This window comes from Henckelia pumila, chromosome 4, assembly GCF_033568475.1.
Source record: "Henckelia pumila isolate YLH828 chromosome 4, ASM3356847v2, whole genome shotgun sequence".
In the NCBI taxonomy this organism is placed as follows: Eukaryota; Viridiplantae; Streptophyta; class Magnoliopsida; order Lamiales; family Gesneriaceae; genus Henckelia; species Henckelia pumila.
The window spans coordinates 7,816,868-7,836,167 of record NC_133123.1 but is presented as its reverse complement, the minus strand read 5'-3'; the positions used below and the strand labels follow the sequence as shown (position 1 = coordinate 7,836,167).

General features: G+C 35.1%; 1 protein-coding gene across 2 annotated transcripts; it reads left to right on the top strand.

The window, feature by feature from the left end:
• The first annotated feature begins 10,804 nt into the window (after window positions 1-10,804).
• Window positions 10,805-19,142, top strand: LOC140863449 (DExH-box ATP-dependent RNA helicase DExH16, mitochondrial). Of its 2 annotated transcripts, none has more exons than XM_073266895.1 (16): window positions 10,805-11,079; window positions 12,157-12,280; window positions 12,373-12,494; window positions 12,581-12,771; window positions 13,595-13,735; window positions 14,348-14,470; window positions 15,569-15,640; window positions 15,903-16,071; window positions 16,637-16,749; window positions 16,846-16,926; window positions 17,316-17,381; window positions 17,482-17,546; window positions 17,850-17,895; window positions 17,979-18,095; window positions 18,282-18,373; window positions 18,463-19,142. In XM_073266895.1, exons 1-16 carry the CDS (start codon window positions 11,031-11,033, stop codon window positions 18,599-18,601), a joined length of 1,710 nt encoding a protein of 569 aa, XP_073122996.1. In that variant the 5' UTR covers window positions 10,805-11,030; the 3' UTR covers window positions 18,602-19,142. The 2 variants fall into 2 exon arrangements, with proteins under 2 accessions (XP_073122996.1, XP_073122994.1); XM_073266893.1 differs by having other exon boundaries at window positions 15,563-15,640; window positions 18,463-19,141.
• Window positions 19,143-19,300: the final 158 nt, after the last annotated feature.

Here is a 19,300-nt window from a genome sequence, read left to right as displayed (position 1 = left end):
ATTCGATCAGAGCCATTCGATATGGAGCCTTGGAAATCGGCTGAGTACCTGACAACAGTTTTATACTGAATTCTACCTCACGAATAGATGGTAATCTAGGAATATCATCCAAGAATACGTCAGGAAACTCTCTAACCACTGGTATGTAATTCAACCCAGGGCTAGACTTCAAAACATCCATTGCATAAATCAGAAACCCCTTCTCTCCTCTCTATAACAATCGAGTCATAGACAAAAAATATATCAAAGGAATTTTGGATCGAGAACCCTTACCAAAGAATTTCCACTCCTTGGCCATCTCCTGTCCGAATCTTACTACCTTCTGAAAACAATCGACTGTATCTCTGTACTTGGTCAAAGCATCTATACCATCAATGCAATCGAAATCGGATAACCCAAGTATAATACAATCAAATTCAATCGCATTCCCATCAAAAATCAGTTCACAGTTCCTGACTAACATCACAGAAACAATTCCTCCACCCAAAGGTGAAGTAACAGAAACTACAGCAGGCAAAGGCTCGCAAGGCAAGGCATGCATCAAAACAAATTTATCAAAAATAAAAAAGTGAGATGCACCTGCATCAATCAAAACATGAGCAAGATAACCAAATATCGAACCGTTACCTGCTATAACATCATCAGGTGCTGCCTGATCCTGATCCTCATTCAAAGCAAAAACTCTAGCCTGCTGTCTAGGAGGCTGACTCGCGTTCTGTCCACCTCCATGTTGACTCTGTTGTTGTGGCTGAAAGGAATGTACAACAGATGCCTGCCTCTCAGGCTGAGCTGATGGTCTCGACGAACTTCCACCATGTGATATCTCAGGAACACGCTGAGGACATAATCTCGCGTAGTGCCCAGACTGTTGACAGATATAACAACTGTAATGCACAGAAATTCGCCACGTAAACCCGCATGCATAACTAGGAGATTTAATAGTTTTAAAATAAAGTAAAAAGAGATTAAATGACTTTTATGTACTATTATGAGAATTGAATGATTTATTTGCATGTTTTAAATGTTATTATGGCTTTTAATCCGTTATTATGTAATTTATGAATTTATTTGATAAATGTTATTTTGCGATCACGTAAACGGGACCGTGGACGAACGAGATAGATATTTTTTTTATCCCAAATTTTTACGAGGGGTTTTTAAGAGCCAGAAATTAGTATTTTGAGATTTTATTTTCAGAAAATAAGAGTTTTAAATATATGTATGTATATAAGCTCAATTTTCACCAAAATGAGCCATTTTAAAGACCTTTAAAAGACTTTAAAAAGCCCAAAAGCTATTATTAGGAAAATTGCATGTTTATATCAGATTATTTTGTGGGTTTAAATGGGTCTAAAGTGTTTCAATTAGTTCGTAAGCCCAGTCCAACTTTCATACAAACTTATACCAAGGTTTTGAGCCCATTTCCTCCTCCATTCTCACGTTGCACTCTTAACCGCCAACCACCAGATTCAGCAGCCTTCTCCCTTCACTGCACAAACACCTCATGATCACCTTGAAGAAAATCAAAGGATTGGAGGCCCCGTTTGTCCCGGACAACGTTCTACGCGACGGTATTGTAGTTTTGAGAATAAATAATGCAAAGGCACGTCTCGAATCCATTATTGACCACCATTTAAGTCATATTACACTGATTTTAACATGATATGTCTTATTTTGCATGATGTGTGTTATATGAATGAAGAACAACCAAGCATACATGAACAGTCCACGTTTTATGCTATATTCATCACCTTGTCTCATGTTTTTCTACCATGGATTGTTCTAGCATGTTGCACCAAGTCTTGGGGTCTGAGTTAGGGTCCCTAGGGTCAAGTAAGGTCAGGGTTTGGGGCTGGAATGGTCTGGAACCGAAGCAATCTCGTCTGGTTGCACAATAGTCGCAGTTTGAGCAGTCTGCGTAAAACGGCTCATTCTCGGTCCATAGGACGATTTTAGTCTTGGTTATAGTTGGGTTAGAACCGCATGAAAGATAGGAAGGTGTTCCAGGTGGTGTGCCGGCCGGTGGTGGCCGGATATGGGCGGTCGAACGGCCGAAAGTCAGCGGTTGCTTTCTGTGCGCACAACAGCAGAGGGGCTATGTTGTTTTGGTTCTTTCTCCTTCTACAGGGCTTGGTTTAAGGTCAAATTTGTTGGGTTAGAACCGCCTAGATGTTAGCTAAGTATGGGCGGTGATTTCACGTCCAAAGGTGGCATGAGCAAGCAACACGAATAGATTTTCTGAAACTGCTTAGGGCTGCCATGAGTTGGGCTCAGGGAGAGGAAGGCTAGGGTTGTGTCTTGTGTTTAAGTGGGTCGGGCTTGGGTTTTCGGGTCCGGGTCGGGTCTAAAATATAATGGGTTGAGTTAGTTTGATCCGGGTCTGGGTTAAATTAGTTGGGCTGGGGTATTTTTATTTTAAATTAAATAAAAATTTAAGTTAATAATAAATGGGTTTGGGCTTGACTTAATTAATTAATTAGACTAGTTTAATTTTAAATATGTGCTTAATTAATTAATGAAGTGAGCCCACTAATTTTTCATGAGCCGTGTGATCCATGAGAATTATTGGGCCAAGTTAATTTAACGGTCTAATTTTTAGGCTAATGGACTGGTTAATAAATTATTACATTAATTTTGAGTTAAATAAGTAAATGGGCTTAAATAATGTTTTTAATGAGCCCATTAGTTTTCCATGGGCCTGGGGGTCCATGATAATATATGGGCCAAGTCTTACTGGGCTAAATGCTTATTGAGATAGTCTAGGAATTTATGGGTTTAAGTTAAGTGGTCAGCAACTTGAACAAGTCCTTGAAAAAATAAAGGTCTGTAAATATATATTTAATTTATACATGCATTTTTATTAGATATATAAGTATGATTTTTAAGAAAATGAATTAAATATATATTTACGGGAAAATTTTCATGAAATAAAGAAATGTTGAGAATTTTTAAGTTCATGCATCATGTAAGAATTTTTATGTTAAATTTAAAGACATATTAAGAAAAATAATATTTTTATGGAAGTTGAAGTGAAGGTGAAAAGAGATGTGGTTGGAGGCCGGGATACCTGGGCCCGATGACCTTCCTGTTAATGTTTATGTTATGATGAGCTTATGGATCCAGCATTGATTGTTGGTGAAGTGGCACCACAGAGGTGGAAACCCCGCCGCCACGTACGTTGGTTTTTATGATTAATCAATCGTTAAGTATGAGGCCACCGACATGGATACGACCTGTTGAGAACTAAGAAATTAAGACATGCCAATTTATGAAACTTATTAAGTATGATGTTTATGATATATTATGATGATGATGTTTATGATATAGTATGATGATGATGTTTATGATTAATTTATACATGTTTATATGCATATATTTTTAAGATCATGCACGTATAAGTATATTCACGTATTTTATATGATGTGTTCTTGTGTGTGATTTAATGTTGTTACATAAGAATAGAACGTGCTGAGCCTCTGGGCTCACTAGATTTAAATGGTGCAGGTGAGTATGAGAATAATGAAGAAAATATGGTCCCGACTGGAGGCGAGGGCTTATGAGCATCCAGACAGCTAGTACTCATGATCATAGATCATTTATGATATATATGTGTTGAGAGTCAAAACAAATATTCCGCACATGTTTTATTATTTTGAATTTTGAGAGTATGCATATATAGATTTTATATTTTACATATTTATGTTCAACAAGTTGCATGGAATTTATGGAAGAAATATTATTTAAGAATTTAGTTATGAGATTTTTATGCATGATATTTTATCATCGTTTAGTGATAAATTTTATGCATTTATTTGCATGTAATATATTTGTATATATTTATGTAGTGTATATTAGGGTATGCAAAATTATTTGAAGTATGATATATATATATATATATATATATATATATGGTCATATATGTATATATGTATTAATATTATTTTATAGTAAAGAAATAAATTAAAGTATAAAGTATATATATTTTAAAAAAAAATTCAGTAGTAGTTTAGGTCGTTTCATTTGGTATCAGAGTCATGGTCCTTGGAGGGTGACTAGTCTGCTACACGGAGCTCAGAAGCCGCACTGCCAGTCTGTAAGTTTTAAATGTTTTAAAATATGTTTTATGCATGGTACACATGATTTTGTTTTAATGATTTATGAAAATGAGAATTTTAAGTTATGACAGTCTTAAAGTTAAAAACACTTAGTTATGCAATGCGGTAACGTGGATAATTTATGGATATTACAGTATGTTTCTTAGACGTGTTACACTCGAGGAAGACTAGAATGATATATGTTTAGAAAACTAAGTTTGATAATTTATGAGACGTAAGTTTGACATTTAGATTTGTAGATTAAGTTATGATTTTTTTTTTATTTATGTTTGACAAGTTATGATTTTTGAGGTTTAAGTTGAATTTTAGATTTGCAAATTAAGTTATGTTTTTGGAATTTAAGTTTGAAAATTATTTTTAAATAGTTTAGTCATGTGTTATTAGAATACTAAGTTAAATAAAATTTCGAGGACGAAATTTCATTTAAGAGGGAAAAATTGTAACGCCCAGAAATTTGCCACGTAAACCCGCATGCATAACTAGGAGATTTAATAGTTTTAAAATAAAGTAAAAAGAGATTAAATGACTTTTATGTACTATTATGAGAAATGAGTGATTTATTTGCATGCTTTAAATGTTATTACAACATTTAATCCGTTATTATGTAATTTATGAATTTATTTGATAAAGGTTATTTTGCGATCACGTAGACGGGACCGTAGACGAACGAGATAGATATTTTTTTATCCCAAATTTTTACGAGGGGTTTTTAAGAGCCAGAAATTAGTATTTTGAGATTTTATTTTCAGAAAATTAGAGTTTTAAATATATGTATGTATATAAGCTCGATTTTCACCAAAATGATCCATTTTAAAGACCTTTAAAAGACTTTAAAAAGCCCAAAAGCTATTATTACGAAAATTTCATGTTTATATCAGATTATTTTGTGGGTTTAAATAGGTCTAAAGTATTTTAATTAGTTAGTAAGCCCAGCCCAACTTTCATACAAACTTATACCAAGGTTTTGAGCCAATTTCTTCCTCCATTCTCACATTGCACTCTCTTAGCCGCCAACCACCAGATTCAGCAGCCTTCTCCCTTCACTGCACACACACTTCACGATCACCTTGAAGAAAAGCAAAGGATTTGAAGCCCCGTTTGTCCCGGACAACGTTCTACACGATAGTATTGTAGTTTCTAGCGTAAATAACGCAAAGGCACGTATCGAATCCATTCTTGACCACCATTTAAGTCATATTACACTGATTTTAACATGATATGTCTGATTTTGCATGATGTGTGTGATTTGAATGAAGAACAACAAAGCATACATGAACAGTCCACATTATATGCTATATTCATCACCTTTTCTCATGTTTTTCTAGCATGGCTTTCTCTATCATGTTGCACCAAGTCTTGGGGTCTGAGTTAGGGTCCCTAGGGTCGAGTAAAGTCAGGGTTTGGGGCTGGAATGGGCTGGAACCAAAGCAATCTCTTTTGGTTGCACAACAGGTTGCAGTTTGAGCGGTCTGCGTAAAATGGCTCGTTCTCGGTCCATAGGGCAAGTTTAGGCCTGGTTCTAGTTGGGTTAGAACCGCAAGACAGAAAGAAATCTGTTCCAGGAGGTTCTCTGGCGGGTGGTGGCCGAATATTGATGGTCGAATGGCTGGAAGTCAGCGGCCGCATTCTGCGCGCACAGCAGAAGAGGGGCTCTATTGTTTTGGTTCGTTCTCCTTCTACAAGCCTCAATTTAAGGTCAAATTTGTTGGGTTAGAACCTCCTGGATGTTAGCTAAGTATGGGCGGTGATTGCACGGCCAAATGTGGTCTGAGCAGGCAACACCGATAGATTTTCTGAAACTGCTCAGGGCTACCATGATTTGGGCTCAGGGAGAGGAAGGCTAGGGTTGTGTCTTGTGTTTAAGTGGGTCGGGCTTGGGTTTTCGGGTCCGGGTCGGGTCTAACATATAATGGGTTGAGTTAGTTTGGTCCGGGTCCAGGTTAAATTAGTTGGGCTGGGGTATTTTTATTTTAAATTAAATAAGTGATTAAGTTAATAATAAATGGGTTTGGGCTTGACTTAATTAATTAATTAGACTAGTTTAATTTTAAATATGGACTTAATTAATTAATAAAGTGAGCCCACTAATTTTTCATGGTCCGTGTGATCCATGAGAATTATTGGGCCAAGTTGTGTCGGGTTTAATAATTTAACGATCTAATTTTTAGGCTAATGGACTGGTTAATAAATTATTACATTTATTTTGAGTTAAATAAGTAAATAGGCTTAAATAATGTTTTTAGTGAGCTCATTAGTTTTCCATGGGCCTGGGGGTCCATGATAATATATGGGCCAAGTCTTACTGAGCTAAATGCTTATTGAGTCAGTCTAAGAATTTATGGGTTTAAGTTAAGTGGTCAATAACTCGAACAAGTCCTTGAAAAATAAAGGTCCGTAAATATATATTTAATTCATGCATGCATTTTTATTAGATATATAAGTATGATTTTTAAGAAAATAAATTAAATATATATTTACGGGAAAATTTTCATGAAATAAAGAAATTGTGAGAATTTTATGTTCATGCATCCATGTTAAGAAAAATAATATTTTTATGAAAGTTGAAGTGAAGGTGGAAAGTGATGTGGTTGGAGGCCGGGATACTTGGGCCCGGTGACATTTCTGTTAATGTTTATGTTATGATGAGCTTATGGATCCAGAATTGAGTATTGGTGAAGTGGCAGCACAGAGGTGGAAATCCCACCGCCGCGTACGTTGGTTTTTATGATTGATCAATCGTTAAGTATGAGGCCACTGACATGGATACGACCTATTAAGAACTAAGAAATTAAGACATGCCAATTTATGAAACTTATTAAGTATGATGTTTATGATATAGTATGATGATGATGTTTATGATTAATTTATACATGTTTATATGCATATATTTTTAAGATCATGCATGTATAAGTATATTCACGTATTTTATATGATGTGTGCTTGTGTGTGGTTTAATGTTGTTACATAAGAATAGAACGTGCTGAGCCTCTGGGCTCACTAGATTTAAATGGTACAGGTGAGTATGAGAATAATGAAGAAAATATGGTCCCGACAAGAGGCGAGGGCGTATGAGCATCCAGACAGCTAGTACTCATGACCATAGATCATTTATGATATATATGTGTTGAGAGTCAAAACAAATATTCCGCAAATATTTTATTATTTTGAATTTTGAGAGTATGCATATATAGATTTTATATTTTACATATTTATGTTCAACAAGTTGCATGGAATTTATGGAAGAAATATTATTTAAGAATTTAGTTATGGGATTTTTATGCATGATATTTTATCATGATTTAGTGATAAATTTTATGCATTTATTTGCATGTAATATCTTTATATATATTTATATAGTGTATATTAGGGTATGCAAAATTATTTGAAGCATGATATATATATATATATATGGGCATATATATATATATATGTATTAATATTATTTTATAGTAAAGAAATAAATTAAAGTATAAAGTATATATATTTTAAAAAAAAATTTGTAGTAGTTTAGGTCGTTTCAGCAACTCCCAGACACACCTATACCCTGATCACTGGAGTGGCGACCTCCACACTTGTTACAAGACGTTCCCGAGAATCCTGAAATCTATCCTGAACTATACTGCTTTGAGCCACCTGAACTCGAAGAACTGCTCCCAGAATTCTTAAATTGCTTTCCCTTGGGACGAGAGTAGTCCTTCCTATTGTCTCCACTGTTACCACCCTCAGATCTCGGTGTTTGGTTCTGATAGTTAGACGGTTGTGCTTGAAACTGTCTCTGTTGTTGCTGAGGTGCAAAATGATTCTCCCTCTGCCTCATCAGTCCTGCCGCAGCACCCTTGGCCTGATCCATTGCATCCACAAAGTTATTGGGCCTCCCAGTATTCACAAGAGTAAAGATATCAGGATTCAAGCCGTTGATAAATTGATCGGCTTTAGCTTCTTCGTTGTCGGCAATGTGAGGTAGAAACCTCATTAAGCTGTCAAACTTGGCAACATAATCCTTGATATTCAAGTTCCTTGGTTTCAGATTAGCGAACTCGGCACCCTTATCCTTTCGGTACGAAACTGGAAAGAACCGCTTATAAAACTCAGATTTGAAAAGATTCCAGTCAATAACTGTACCTCGATTTTCAATAGCTCTTTTTGTCGAGATCCACCAGTTCTTAGCAACACCCCGTAGCTGATGAATAACCAACCTGGTTCTGCGGTCGTCAAAATAGTCGAGAGAATCAAAAAGCTTATCTATGTCGTCCAACCAACTCTCGCAGTCAACTGGATTCTCCGTACCCTTCAGAAGCGGGGGTCGGAAAGATTGGAACCTCTTCAGTAAGGTTTCCATTGGTGTAGCTGTGGCATCCATCTGATCTGCCACTGTACTGTCCTGTTCGTTCGGAGGATTTGCTGAAGGCTGATTCTCATTCGGAGGAACAACTGGCGATGGGTTCCTATTCCACGCTCTTCGAGGGGCCATTATCTTATAATCAAGAGTTAGAACACAGACAATCCAATTCCATCAATTCCATTTGGTGCCCAATACCTCTTTCTCGAATAATCCCACTATCTCGAGAAGATTTGAATTCGATCCAGGAATCCAAGCAATTGATATCTCAAGTAAATCATGTTTTATAAATTTAAATCACATAATCATGTAACTCAAATAATTTTCAATTAAAAACAGAACAAGTATGTGTTTACTGTTTATGTGTCTATTAACTTACCTTGAAATTAAAACACAAATGTAAGATTTTTGCATGTTAGCAACTAACTTTTTATTTTTTTATCTTCTATAAATAAAATATTAAATTTAATCTTCCATATTTTAACCCATGCTTCAGTATTTGTATAATAAGTATTCGCCAATTAATTTACATTAAAAAATATTGGGATCTACAAAATTTTGATTTACCAATATTTTGCTAATTTAAGATAAAATACAAAATATAAAGGATTTTTTTTGTTATTTTATAATTTTTTATATTTAAATCCTAGAACATAAAATATATAAACTTTTATTATTATTGATATTCTTATATAGGATATTTTTAAAAATAAAATATATAAAATAAGATGAAAATAAAAATAAGATGACATGGAATAGAACATTTAAAACATGCAAGCACTAAAAAAAAATTTCAAAAAATTTGGAGTAACAGAAACTAAGATGAAATTAAAACTAATGATAAATTTAATAAAAAAATGTTTATAATATTTTATTTTGTGTAATTTCTAGGATATTGACAAATTTTTTTTTTAATAAACCATAACATATTCATAGATCACGAAACAGATCAGAGTCACAAAGTACAACATTCGAAAACCAAGCATGTAAAATACAATTTACCTACTCAATATACGACGAGTTACAAATAACATGTCGAGTTAATATATGAGCAGCTTCATTTGCCGAACGATGCATATGTGTCAGTGACTATAAATCCGGGTTCTCAAGAATGGAACGAATTTCCAACACAAGTGATACGTCAGACGGGCCTCATTCGTTACGAGATTGAGTCATTACTAACGGTCTGGAGAAAATTCAAAAAGATGCAAATATTAAAAAAACCAGCATGAAAACAGAAATCAATATCAAACCGAATTACTACTGATTATGCTCCTTTCACAGACCCTGCATAACAAATTAATTTAGCCTTAGCTCCCAACACACAGCCTTAGCTATTTCGAATCACTGCCACTACATTAAAAAAAATTCTTAGACTCGTCACAGCCGGCATCAACATCCAATCTCAATTGATTATCCGCCGAGACCTTCCACTTCAAATTTGATTTCACTCCAACAAACTAGACCTTCCCCATAGCGTTATGGAAAGCCTCTAATGAAGCGCACGCCTATTCAAATTTAATATCTAATTGCTGCAACTGATTTGCATGTGTGATTTTACATATTTCCATCCAATCACCCCAACAAAGCATTACAAACACCTCAAAACGATCTTTTTTCAATTCTTTAGCTACTGATAAACCACATTCCAAAATGATATAGAAGGATAAAAAAGGAAATTAAGTTATCGGATACTCTTTCTAAACAGAAAAAAGAAGACATAAAGACCTGCAATAAATCAATTTAAATTTTTTTAGCATAATGAAATAAAATTCTCCAGCGGATCTAGAGGTGCAAACGAGCCGAGCTACTCGTGAGCAGCTCGCGAGTAGCTTGATCAAAACTCGACTCTAGCTCGGTTTGATCGAGCTCAACTCGAGTTCGAGTAACTCGAACATACATCGAGCTCAAGCTCGAGCTTTCAATGTATCTGAGCTACTCGATCAAATATATATATTTGTATATAATATAATATGATATAAATATATATATATATATGTATTTATTTTTCGAACTCGAGTAGCTCGAATTATAGTCGAGTTCGAGTTCGAGTACGAAATTAATTACTCGATCGAGCTCGAGTTAGAGTAATTAAATACGATCAAGATCAAGTAGTATGATACTCGGAATCGACTCGAGTCGATTCCAATATAACAGTGGATCTTTGCTTTGCTGAACGGGCCGGCCTTTTTGTCATATTCTCAAATGGGCCTTTGAGATGCTTTTTCGTATGAAGTCCAAACATTGATTTTTAATGGGCCTCAATATATTTCCATTTGTTTGTAATTACGGTTCTATCCCTCAAATATAGGACAAAACATTTCAGAGACTGTAAACCGAACATAAACGCAGTCGGCGGTGGAAGACCCCGCCACCGTCGCCGAAATTCATCGCCTCCGCTGAATCCCGACTTTATTTTCGCTCAATTTCTGTTTTCCATTTTTAGCTTTATCTTATTCACGCTATAACTATATTATTCATCTTTTGTTTTCCATTTTTTTCCCTCTGTTTTCTCAGCTTTGAACAATCTGAATAAATATAAATGTTATAGCTAGTAAATTAAGGCAAAGACAAAAATGAGATATTTTCTGTTCCGTAGAAGGCATCTTCGTACGCTGGTACCTGGTAATGCACAAAGTTTATGTTTTGTTTCGTTTTTATTATTTTGTTTTGTTACTTTTTGGCGCAAAGCTTAATTATACGTTAGGTGAGAGAAATGTAGTAGAAACTGTAGAGCCGATGGTTTTATATTTGGTGGTTTCATGGGGAAGACAAGAGTTTATCTGGAAGCGGCTTTACTTAGTTTGAGTTGGAAATTCATGGTTTTATAAAATTTGGTCATATAATTTGAAATGTCATTGATGCATAAGTGGTATTTGTCCTCTTTGTTCCTTTCGAGTGTGAAACTTACGCTTGTTATAGAAATTTAGATACCCAATTTGAATATTTTGATACGGGCCTTGCTTTATCCTTTGCTGTTGTTTCCTTTCCTGCTGACAGATACATCTTAAAGCTGGAGATTTTACTTTAGATTTTTTGGCTATTAATTTTGTCTTTTTTTATCTCAATGTTATATGTAACGTAATTACACGTTCATTTGCTTCAAAAGTATCTAAAGAGCGTGAAGATATCTGCAACTCCCATTGTAGCTAAACTGAAAACTATTTCGACGACGGTAAATTTCACAAGTTTAAAAGAAGACTTAGAAATGAGCCAAACAGGCAGCTATCTATTTAATCATGCTAAAATTATACCCTGTGTTCAAAAATGACTTTAACTCAGTAGTTTGCATCATGAATTTGCATAAGGGTGGTTTTCTAACGCCTCTAGTGTTGGAAATTATATAGTTAATCTATCCTTTTAATGTGCCAAACAGGCAACTATCTATTCAATCTTGCTAAATTTACCTTGTCTTAAAAACTGACTAACTGTAAAGTTTGCATCATGAGTTTGCTCAAGGATGGTCTTCTAACGCCTCTGGTGTTGGAAATTATATAGTTAATCTATCTTTGTCCAATGCTCAAGTATGCCATGGGAGTAATCTTTGATTAGCTAAACATAATTCATGTTTGAATGTCATCAAATGTACTTGGCTTGCTTAGCTCGAATATCAAGACTTCAGTTCTAGACAATCGAATTCATTGCACGGCCGATTCTTAGACTGATAGTTGTTTGGTTGCTGTTTTTTTCCCTGTTGGGCAGATAACACATATATCTATTGGTCTACCTGGGAATCAAATGTTGGAACTTCAAATGGTGTCTGTCACTGTTTGAGGAAGCTTAGCAGTTCTATACAGACCGGAAAATTTGATTTTACAGACCTTACGTAAGACAAACATGATATTGATGAAGTTTGATATCACGGGAAGCTGATTTCTATCATCTTTTTATATTGCACTAATTTTCCATCCAATTTAGGCGTCCTCACACTTGGTATCCTATTGCACGAAGAAAAAAGCGGAATGTTATCTTACATGTTGGCCCAACAAATAGTGGCAAAACATATCACGCACTGAAGCAGCTGGAGTCAAGTTCTTCAGGTAAGTGGCACCTTTTCTCTATGTTGTACGTTGTTGGTTCATTTTGTTAGCAGCATCGAGAAATCAGCTTGATGACTGTGTAACAGGTATTTACTGTGGGCCATTGAGACTTTTAGCATGGGAGGTTGCACAGCGTATGAACAGAGCTAAGGTTCCTTGTGATCTTATTACTGGGCAAGAGAAGGAGGAAGTAGATGGGGCAAGACATAAGGCTGTTACTGTAGAAATGGCTGATGTGATATCTGATTACAACTGTGCAGTTGTTGATGAAATTCAGGTGTGCTAAAATCCATATGAAACCGTATGGTTCACTGTCAATGAATCTGCTTCTGTTGGATGTTCTAACATTCACGAAGTGAACAATTATTTTATCAAATGTACATGATTTTTGGGTGGCAATTTCGTTGCCTCGTTGTTTAAATCTCCCAATTTATGGCACTGATTCTTAGCTGTGTATGAAATGATCAATTTACTCCGATGTTTTAGTAAAACTGATAAAGAGGACCCTTGTGGTCTGGTGGCTCCAAGAAGCGAGATAGTTTCTGGTGAAACAAATGACAATTAGGTACCAACTGAAAAAAAAGAAGTGACAATTAGGGCTCCAACTAAAAAAAAGAGGTGAAAATTAGGGTACCAACTAAAGGATTGACAAGTAAGGCCAATGCCTAAAAGAATCATCAAAGCAAGTACATACTGCAGATAATTTCAGCTATCTAAGGTACAGTGGCACGAAGTTGGCTCTTTTTTAGTTTTTTGGTATGTAAGCAGTCTTAGCATATATATAGTATCAGAGTGTTTGCTCATGTACAAAAATCTTTAACTGAGTAGGATTCGATTGATTTATAAGCAATTAAATTAAAAAATAAAATGAATGAATAAAAGACGGCAAACTCCAAATGTTTTGACCTTCAGCATTTACCATATAAAGAGAAAATTTTTAAAACTTAATCTTTAATCACTATATTACTCTCTCATATCACAGATGCTGGGGTGCAATTTACATTAACTGCTAGAGATATCTGCTGATGAGTTACACTTGTGTGGGAGAAAATGTTAAAACGTATAGTTTAATCTTTATATTAATCTCTCTTTTGTCACAGATGGTGGGGTGCAAAACAAGGGGTTTTTCTTTTACGCGAGCGCTACTAGGGCTATCTGCTGATGAATTACACTTGTGTGGGGATCCAGCAGTTGTTCCTCTTATACAAGAAATACTTAAAGTGACTGACGACAATGTCATGGTATTATCATTTCTGCTTTCAACTTGTAGAGAAGTTTTTTTGCAAGCTTAGACATTATCCATCCCTCAGGTTTGAATTATGTGATTTGCTTGTGTGTGCCATATCTTATAACTGGACTAAGATGTAGAAAACGGTATTGTTTTGATGTAGGATGAGGAATCGAAACAAGTTACTTGCCATTAATGCAAGAAACTATGATAAAAGAGGCTTATTTTCCATGTAGCTTTGGCATCTACAGCCATAAACCTACATCCTTGCAGCAAGTAAAACGTATGGCCTACATATGTAATATTAGTTCAGTGGAAATGTTGCCTTCTGCAGTATTTTCTAACAGAGAAACGTTCTATATGTTTCTTTATGTTATTGTTGATAAAAAAGTCTTGATTACCCTATTTTCTGTTCTGAACAATGTATCGATCAGAGATTGTGTATGATTATGGTCAGTTTTCAAAATTTTCTTTTTTTGGCCAACGTTTTTGATGCAACAGAAGTAATTGGAGTATATAATTATTGACTTTGAGAGTCTCTTTATGCCCCTCTTAGGTTTGGGCAGGTTCTTTTTCAATGCTTCTAACACTTGTAATCTAATTTTTTCCTGTTTGTTTGTTTTAGGTTCAACACTATGAGAGGCTGTCACCTCTGCTTCCTTTGACATGTCCTCTTGGATCCTTTTCCAACATACGGACTGGTGACTGCATTGTCACCTTTTCCCGTCATGAAATATATAAAATAAAGGTGAGGAAATAAAATTTAAAGATGTTTTCTCTGGAAAGGGAAAAGTAATACAATCTTGAAAAGGATGTAAAGCTCGTGCATTCAACTAGCACATGAGATACACCTGAAACAGCAAGATGCAAATATGTTGCATGTGCATGAGGACCAACTCATTCTTCTGTGTTTTTATTTATTAATTAATTAATTAATGATAGAATATGAAATTGAAATGATGTATGCTTCTTCCCCCTTTCAATCACATACATACACAGAGACACTTAACCAAGATTTATGACGGCCAGCGATTAAAATTACAGGTAGAGTTGTGGTTAACAGCGTTGATAATCAACTTTTCTGCTTTGCATTTGAAAAGTTCAACGATAGGCCTGGTTGAATACCTGCTTAGATGCATGATAGGATTGAATATTAATTATTCAAAACCAATCATAGATAGATTATGACTTTCAGATGACGGTGTGTGCTAGGGATGCAACTGAATCGAGCTAGCAAATTAATACAAACATAAACAGACACACTTAACTAAGATTATTACGGTGAAGAAAATTACAAATAGAGTTGTGGTTGAACAGCATTGATAATCGACTTTTCTGCTTTTCTGGTTGAAAAGTTCCATGATAGGCCTGGTTGAATACCTGCCTAGCTGCATGATATGATTAGCTATTCTTGATTCAGAACCAATCATAGATAGCTTGTGACTTTTAGATGATGGTGTGACTAGGGATGTTAACCAATCAAGCTAATTCAAACTCAAAAAAATAGAGCTAATTTATTCGATAGTTTACGAGCAGCTAATGTGCTTTATTATATTTTATAAATTTAATTCTAATATATTCATGATTATAAAATATATAATATATATTATCGTATCAATGATAAAAATATTCTAGATATGCACACCCGTGGACCCAAACATAATATATATAATCGCATTGATTCGATCTGATTGCACCGTAGCATGGATCATGGTATTTCCTATACATGATTATGTATTCATATCAAAGAGGTTGGTATAAGTAGATTTAATTATTCTAATGTTCATATGTACTCCGAGAATAAACTTGTGCTGACCACACTTATATTACTTGTTAACAGAGACAGGTTGAAAGTGGAAGAAGGCATCTCTGCTCTGTTGTTTATGGTTCACTTCCTCCAGAGACTCGAACTAGACAGGTTTCCTTTGCTTTGGAGTTTGGACTTTCTTTTGTAATTCCTACTTACAGTTTGATAATAAGTCAGATGCGCCACTTTAGATTTAGACTTCAAGTCTATGAAATCTCATTTTCTCAAATCCTATCATTCTGTTTCTTTTGTCAAAGAAAACATTTTAGAAGGCTCAAGTCTATGAAATCTCATTTTCTCAAATCTTGTCATTCTGTTTCTTTTATCAAAGAAACAGCAGTTGGATTCATTCATTCATTCTTTAAGATTGCAGGCAACAATGTTCAACGATGAAAACAATGACTTTGACATCCTCGTAGCCAGTGATGCGATTGGGATGGGTCTCAACCTCAATATTTCAAGAATTATATTTTCGACATTAAGAAAATTTGATGGAGTGGAAAACCGGGAGCTTACAGTTTCAGAGATTAAACAAATTGCTGGTAAGTAACTCATCTTTTGTACTGCTAATTCACAAAGAAGTTTAGTTTTGAACAATTGTGTTAATTTCATGATAATGGAATAAATAGATTAATAATGGATTAAGAGGAAAATTGAGCAGATTTAAGTTATCTGTGACTTTTATAATAAATTGTTTGCACAAAGCAAAAATTAGGGGTTCAGACATATGAGAAACAAGGACAGATCGGCATCTTGTGTAGTGGGGTGGTCTCTCCAAAGCTATCTATTGAATAATAACTTGTTTTGCTTTCAATTTGAAAATGTATATATATGTGTTTTCTCACTTGGCTTTTTGTGATCATGCTTATTTATTCATTTATTATTATATTTTTGTGAAAATACCATGTTGCAACTTCTAAAAGATGCCATGGATTATGTTACTTATTTTTCTATTATATTTTACTCCTGCTTGTAAAATTTTTGAGATACGTTTCTAGTTGCGAGCATTTGTTATTTTCTTCTTTCGCCATTTTTGATTGTGTTTAGTGTCCCCTGGAAAAGTGACGCGATTTTCTTGCATATATGCGTTCTTGGATTTTCTTGTAGGACGAGCTGGCCGTTATAGATCTAAATTTCCTGTTGGTGAAGTGACTTGTCTAGCTTCCAAGGATCTACCCTTACTCCATTCATCTCTGAGTTCGCTGTCTCCAATTATTGAGGTAATAACTACAAGTGCTGCAATTTCGTCTTGGCTAGATTGTGTTGTCTTTTCTTCATTGTTAAATTATGTCAGTGGAGTTTGTTTTCCCATGCAGCAAGCTGGACTTTTTCCAAGCTTTGATCTTTTGTTAATGTATTCGCGTTTGCATCCAAGTTATGGGCTGCATCAGATATTGGTAGTTCACCTTCCTCTTTCTCCTTTCTTCCTGTCCTTTCGATAAATATTTTGTGCGATAAATAATTATTTTTAGAAATCGTAATACTAGAATCGATGTTCTGTTTCTGCCACGAAATGTGGATGGAATTCCTTTTCCTGTTTGTTTTTATTTGGGAAATTTATGTAATTGTCACTTAGTCTAATATGAGTCGGCAGCTTTAGTTTCGGGTGTCTGGTTTCTTTAGTCCATATTAACCAATGAATAGTATTGGTTATTGAAATCTTATTGTTTATAAAAGATTATTAACTTCAAAAATTCTATCTTAAAAGGTTCTTTCATATTTTACTTGTCTCCCAATCCTCCATCCTTCAGTCCTTTGATCCTAAACATCCTGTTTCTTTTGCCAGGAACATTTTGTGGAGAATGCGAAGGTGTCTCCAAACTATTTCATCTCTAATTGTGAGGAGATGTTGGTATGACGAAATGGAACGTCTCTTCGTTGATTTTTCTATGTGATGACAGTTACTGTTCTTATGTGGTTTTAAACTCCAATAATTTGCTGTTTATCAACAGAAAGTCGCTGCTGTTATCGATGAGCTGCCTCTTAATCTGAATGACAAGTTTCTCTTTACCGTGAGGTAACTATTTTTATCCCATCTAAAGAAGCATGATGTTCCTTCGCTCAAAAGTTTGTACTGTTATTTGTTGAACTTTATCCAAGGTAAGACATTCTTAATACTCATGATGTATCGAGATCCTCGAGAAAAATATAGGTTTATACACTACATTCCTCAATATGTTTGCTAACTTACGTCCTAATGTTAACCAAATTTATTCGGGTAAAATGACTTATGTTCTTCAAGAAAGCGAAGACAGACATTACTGAGCAATTCTTTCATGTTTGACACTTAACTCTTTGCCTCTGGCATTTTTCTTTGTAGTCCAGTTGACATGAGCGATGATATCTCATCTCAGGGACTCACTCAGGTGAGAATCATTCCCCCTTTTGGTTATTATATTATCAATTTATCATCTCTTTTATAATGGGAAAAAAATTTAAATTACGACAGTTTGCGCAAAATTATTCCAAGAACCGCTGTGTCCACCTCAAGGAAATATTTAATCCTGGAACACTCAAGGTCCCAAAATCACATAATGCATTGAAGGAGCTTGAATCAATTCACAAGGTTATCATGTTTTGTTAGTTTCTCGTGACTCAGAATTACACTCATCTCAATTTTTCATAGTGTAATATTTGCGAAAAGAGATCCAACATAATCCCTCCATCTTAAACACATTTATCGCTCAATATCAAAACCTATAGATTCTTTTGTTGGTTTTGGTTTTTCTGAAGCGACCATGTAACTCTGAAGGTTCTCGATCTGTACGTCTGGTTGAGTTTTCATATGCACGACAGCTTCCCAGATCAGGAGCTTGCGGCATCGCAAAAGGCTATTTGTAGCATGTGAGTGTACAACGTATCTTTTGGACTTGAGTGCCCTGATATCTTTCACACGTGAATGTAATGAGCTTACACCATTCGTTTTTCTCTAGGTTGATCGAGGAGTTTTTGGGATCAAACCTGTTGCAGAGGCCACGTCTTAAAAAAATACCCCGACGTAGGCAAGTTGAGTCCTCTGCTGTGACTATGACCTCAGTTGAAAAAATACATACAACATTCGATCATTCATAATATAAACGAACCTGCTGGAGCTTACTGCAACTGCTTGCAGTTGGAGCTTCACGATATTGACCATCAATCAATTTTTCTTGTGCATTTCATGTGCCCTTTTTCCTTTCCCGTATCTCTCTTTCTTCACCAAATTCAGTGACACCGTCATTATCTATTCTGTTGGGGCTTCCCATTTGGTGTTTTCGGGCCCATAGTAACTTTGTTGATTGGTTCATTCGGAAAGATGGCGAAATGACAGCTCTTGGCTTGATTATAGTGAGCACATTCTTCTGTTCTTGAATCATGCCCGTGGCTTGTGAAGAAAGTACTTGAACTTGCGGTTCTCATAGGGGAAGCTGTATGTGCTTCACTAGCGATTTTGACATCAACTCATTTGTACATCTTGTTACAGTTCTTTTAGAAATTCCGAGCTTTTCAAATTGGTATAATTGTGATTTTTTTTTTAATTCGGCTCGATAAGAGTATATTCGAGTTCGAGCCCGAGCTCGATTCGAAGCTCGATAATTTCAAATATTTTGGCTCGAGCTCGACTTGAAATGAAGTTCGAGTTCGGCTTGAAACATTCGAACCTATTCATGGATTATTGCTCGGATATTATGGTTCGAAAAGCTCGAAATGTTCAAAAAGTTCGAAATGTATATATTTATTATATAATTATATAATATTAGTTAAATATTAAGGCTCGCGAAATATTTGCGA